This window comes from Onychostoma macrolepis, chromosome 21 (genome assembly GCF_012432095.1).
Source record: "Onychostoma macrolepis isolate SWU-2019 chromosome 21, ASM1243209v1, whole genome shotgun sequence".
Taxonomy (NCBI): Eukaryota; Metazoa; Chordata; class Actinopteri; order Cypriniformes; family Cyprinidae; genus Onychostoma; species Onychostoma macrolepis.
This window is the reverse complement of record NC_081175.1, coordinates 9753171-9758282: the sequence shown is the minus strand read 5'-3', so window position 1 is coordinate 9758282 and position 5112 is coordinate 9753171. Positions and strand designations below refer to the sequence as shown.

The 5112-nt window shown below is 39.9% G+C and overlaps 1 protein-coding gene across 1 annotated transcript; it reads right to left on the bottom strand.

The window, feature by feature from the left end:
- Nucleotides 1-1638: 1638 nt before the first annotated feature.
- Nucleotides 1639-2583, bottom strand: LOC131528963 (olfactory receptor 5F1-like). Its single transcript, XM_058758445.1, has one exon. The coding sequence runs from the start codon at nt 2575-2577 to the stop codon at nt 1639-1641; it is 939 nt and encodes a 312-aa protein (XP_058614428.1). The 5' UTR covers nt 2578-2583.
- Between the last annotated feature and the right edge of the window lie 2529 nt (nt 2584-5112).

The window sequence follows — 5112 nt, the reverse complement described above, 5'->3', positions numbered from 1 at the left end:
TGTAACGGGGCTGACGAGACGCGAGACATGCGGATCCATGTGCAAGCTTTTATTTAAAGGCATGGTCATAAATACAGGCAGGGTCGAAACAATGGCAAACAGGTATGGCAGGGACAAGACAAAGAGTAATCCTAGGACAAGCGTGGGTCGACTATCGGCGAGCAGTATCCAATGGGGCAAGGCAGAGAGATAATGCAGGTACACGAGCTAGAATCCAAGAGAGGTGCAAACAGTGTCCAAACGGCAAGGCAAGGGTTAATCCAGGGAACACGGGCTAGAAACAAACAGGCAAGACTAAGACAACTAAGTGGGCTCCGTAGTAGCTATCGCTAGGAGAGGGATAAGTGCATACAATACTCGGCAGTGAGGGGGAGAAAGTCCATGGCTTAAGTAGGGTGTGTGATCAGTGCAATCAGCTGTGTGTGCAATCAGTGCAATGGATGATGGGAAATTGAGTCCAGTGTGATGTGTGCTGTGAGAGTCAATGTGGTGAGCGAGTGACCTCTGGTGGTGAGTGAACGGAAGTTCATAGACCGGATTCGTGACAATATTAACCTATATTATGCTATTATATTATAGTATGCAATGTATAGAGAGGATTCAATAATAATGTTAAGAGAATATGTATGAAAATGAAATAATATAAAAGTATTTTTATTCAACCAAATCCATTCAGTGATTGTTTCTTTATTTAATATTTGTTTATTATTATTATTATTATATGTCTAAGCCTACTGTAAATGCCCGCTAATTATGCCATTAAAGTTTTGACTTTATGACTGTAATATTGGTGAATTTGTTTTATGTTTTTTGTTTAGTCTTGTATTTTTGTTTAATTAAACATAAACTGCCTTTAGATTTGTCGTCTATCCATGTTACACTGATTTATGTTGCTTTTGTTTTTCTTTTTAGCATTTATTTCAATAATTCAGCAAAACACTGAGAATTTATTTGTGTTCTGTGTTAACATATATCACTGCACAGTGCACAGCAGAACTCTTTCCTGTGAAATTGCTTAATTATAAAGTTTAAGCCACGTGGAAAGACAGAAATGATGGTGTAATTCAGTTGTTATGACACTTGAAACCTTTTTATTACAACTCAAAACTCTCTCACTGCACACATGGTAACTCGCAACAGCCTAGCATTTAACGCACTACTAACCCTAACCCTTAATTATGCATAATTACATGCAAGTAACCCTAAACCATACCCTAATCCTAACCCTAACCATATAGTAAGTACATGTAGTTAATTAATATTACTCAGTACTTAAATGTATAATTACACTGTAACAAGGACACCTTAAAATAAAGTGTAACCCCTCTTCTTTATTACGTAATCTAAGTTTATTGCAACCTGTATTGAGACACTGAAAATAACAAATTAGCCATAATATATTTAGCATATAGTATACCTGCTGCTTATGTAATAACATTTGTATATGAATTACAGTGTATTTTGTTTTCATATTTACCTTTGTGTCTATACACAAAAAAGTGCAAAAGACAATAACAAAATGACAACAACAACAGCATCAACAACAACAACAATAATAATAATAATAATAATAATTTATTTTCAAAGGTTAGAAGAGTGACTGTTTTCATTCTTTTATAGACATGTAAATAAATTAAATCACTTTGTATTAACTTTATTTCTTAAAAGTTTAAAAATCCTTTGTCTTATTTCCTTGGCTTGTAAACCATATATTATGGGATTCAAGACTGGTGGAATAACATGAAACAATACATTAGCTAGTTTCCTAGTTTCAGCATATACAGTGAAACGATGGAGGAAAATTCCAACAGATCCAGAGACAAGCATGATTATATAAACAGTCAAGTGAGCGCTGCAGGTTTTTATGGCTTTGCTGTTGGTTGCTTTGTTTTTACTTTTGAAGCATACCATCACTATTCTGAGATATGTTAATGCCACACTCCCTATTGAGGAGGCAAATAAAACCACAGTGAAAGTCAATCCATATACATTGTTGATCACAGTATTTTCACAGGACAGTTTAAAAAGTGACGCATTATCACAAAAATGGTTTTGAATCACAGATCTGCAGTGAGACAAACGCACACTGAGGCCAATTAAAATTCCCACCAGCATTAATGCAACACCCCAGGCTCCTGCTGACAGTTTAACCACCATATTATTGCTCATTATAGTTGAGTATCGCAGTGGATTGCATATGGCCACATATCTGTCAAAGGCCATGATCATTATCACCGTGTGAGATGCTGTACCATTCAAATGAGCAAAATAAGCTTGAATAACACACTCTACATATGTGATGAAGCGCTTAGAGGGGTCTGTTAAAATATCCCTCAACAAGTGTGGCAAAAGAACAGTAGAACCTAATATATCATTCAGTGTCAAGTTGCAGAAAATAATGTACATAGGCTGGTGTAAACTTTTTTCTACTGAAATCTGAATCATCATCCCAATGTTAGATAACATTATAAATATGTAAAGAATCAAAATAAGCATAAATGCAGAAAGGCTTGACTGAGATGTAACATTCAGTCCCTCCACTAGTAGTACACTGTATCTGAATGTCAGGTTGTCCATCTGTGACCTAAACAAAGCATACAGATAAAATAAATATAATAAGATGTTACTATTACATATAAATATATAAAGTCAGAATATAACTACTTCTGAAATGTTCTTTACCTACAAAGGTAGTTGAGTTTAAGATATACAGTTGTCACATCAATTGGTTCTCAACTTTTACACCCCTGGTGTTACTTGTTTATCACAAGATTCAAGAGCACAACCTGCTTGTCTCTGAATTGACTTTAGTTTGCTTGGCCATTTTAAATGTGTGTCAAGTTTTGTGTTGTCATCACACCCCATGAATAAAAATAGATTAAAAAAAGGGGGAAAAACAAGTCTTTGCTGTGATTGGTGCACTGCTAGTCCAATTTGCTTGCTGATGATCAGACAGGGGAAAAAAAAAATGCAATGCTGCTCTAAAAATAAAAATACAAAATAAATAAATATACGTGTGTGTGTGTGTGTGTGTGTGTGTGTGTATATATATATATAAAAATTTGGAAATAAATTTGAAAATAAAACCTCAGATGAACAACAACACATGATGTTACGGGACAGACAAGACAAAAGGCGTGCGGATCCATGTGCAGAGCTTTTATTCAAAGACGTGGTCACAAAACAAGCAAGGGTCAAACAATGGCAAATAGGTATATCGTAGGCAAGACACAAGAGCAGTCCAATAAACAGACGGGGTTGATTGGCGGCGAATGTGATCCAGGGAGCAAGACAACGAGAGATACTTCAGGTACACGAGCAAAAGTCCAGTCGAGGTGCAAACAGAGTCCGAAACAGCAGGCAAAGGGTTAATCCAAGATACACAGGCAGAGAACATTAAACAGGAAAACACCAGAAAAGGCTAGACTAGACTATGAACTAAGAACTAGAAACTAGGGCAGAAAACTGGCTCCATAATGTAGCTATCACTAGGTGAGCGATAAACGCTAAACAATACTCAGAGAACTGAGTGGGTGTTATATAGAGTGTGTGATTTGTTGCAGCTGCCGATGACAGATGATTACAGTTCATAAACAGGATCACAGACTAGGACTGGTAAAACAGACGGTTCAACAGACACACCTGGAGGAACAGAACAAGCAGCAAGTTCATGAATAGTCTCTATGGCAGTGAGAGTTAACGTGAAAGACATGGGATGCATTTATAGTCTCTGGGCTCAAGACAGGCAGGGTTAAGGGTGCAAAGGCAGGTTTTTGGGCTGTGACAGACAGGGCTGAAAGTTCCATGTTAATTTCATTGAGAATGGTTGGACAGACAAACCGTTCAGTATTGGGTACATTGGCAAAGGCTGATTGGGTTGACAGTTCACAATTAGATGCAGGAGTTGATTTAAACCAGACAGACAGTTCAACATCAGACTCAAAAGATACCTTTGTGCAGACAGATTGTTCATAACCAGGTGAATTGACAGAGGCTGGAGTAGACAGTTCAGTGACAGAACCTGGCAAGACAATTTATACTCAGACCTATTAATAAAAGCTGGACAGACGGATGGTACAACAATAGACTCGATGACTAAAACAGGACTGACAAAGTTCATCAGACACATTACTTGAAATGGAACAGACAGATGGCTCAATATCAGACACATTTGAAGAAACAGAACAGGCAGACAGTTCATGAGTGATTATTTTGTCAGTGATAGGGTTTACGGGGCAGACATTGAATGTTCTTTTTGTTCCGGGGTTCATGGCAGGGTTAATGGGGCAGACATTGAATGGTATTTTTGTTCTGGGGTTCATGGCAGGGTTAACAAGGCTTACAGAAACTTAATTTACAGCTTCCATGGCCATGACAGGCAGAGATGAGGATTCACGAACGGCCCCTATAGGCGCAGCAAAACAGTCAGGAATTTCTCAGCCCGCATCCTTGAGTGTAACAGACAAGGCTGAGAGTTCAGAGGTAGCCTCCTCGGTTGGGTCAGGGCAGGACAATAGTTCATAACTGGCCTCCATGGCCGGTTCAGAGCAAGGAAGGAGTTCACAGACGGCCTCCATAGCTGTGACAGGGCAGGACGTGGATTCACAGACGGCCTCCATAGCTGTGACAGGGCAGGACAAGGATTCACAGATGGCCTCCATAGCCGTGGCAGGACAGGACGAGAGTTCACAGACGGCCTCCTTGGCCGGAACAAAACAGGACGAGAGTTCATAAGTGGGTACCACTGACACCTCTGGAGGTTCTACAGTAGTGCCATCAGGATACAGGGAGAGTTCAGCAATGGTTCCTTCAACCATGACATGACAGTCTGAAAGTGTATTGCTGGGCGCCACCATCACGCAAGTAACTGAAGCGAGCACCGCCGCTTCGGGAGGTTCTGCAGCATGCGCCGCCATCTCTGGAGAAACTGCAGTGGGCACCATCGCTTCAGGGAACACAGCAGCGAGCGCCACTACCTCAGGAGTTTCTGCAGCATCAGCCGCCACCTTTGGGAGTTCTGTGGTGGTGTACGCAGCCCAAACACACCAAAAAGCGATCCCCATCATGGGAAGCACTTCAGACAGGGGAATCAATTCAGGAACAGGAGGGTTA

Excerpts from the sequence above, each read along its gene's own strand:
- LOC131528963 (XM_058758445.1), bottom strand. The coding sequence starts at position 2,577 with ATGGACAACCTGACATTCAGATACAGTGTACTACTAGTGGAGGGACTG.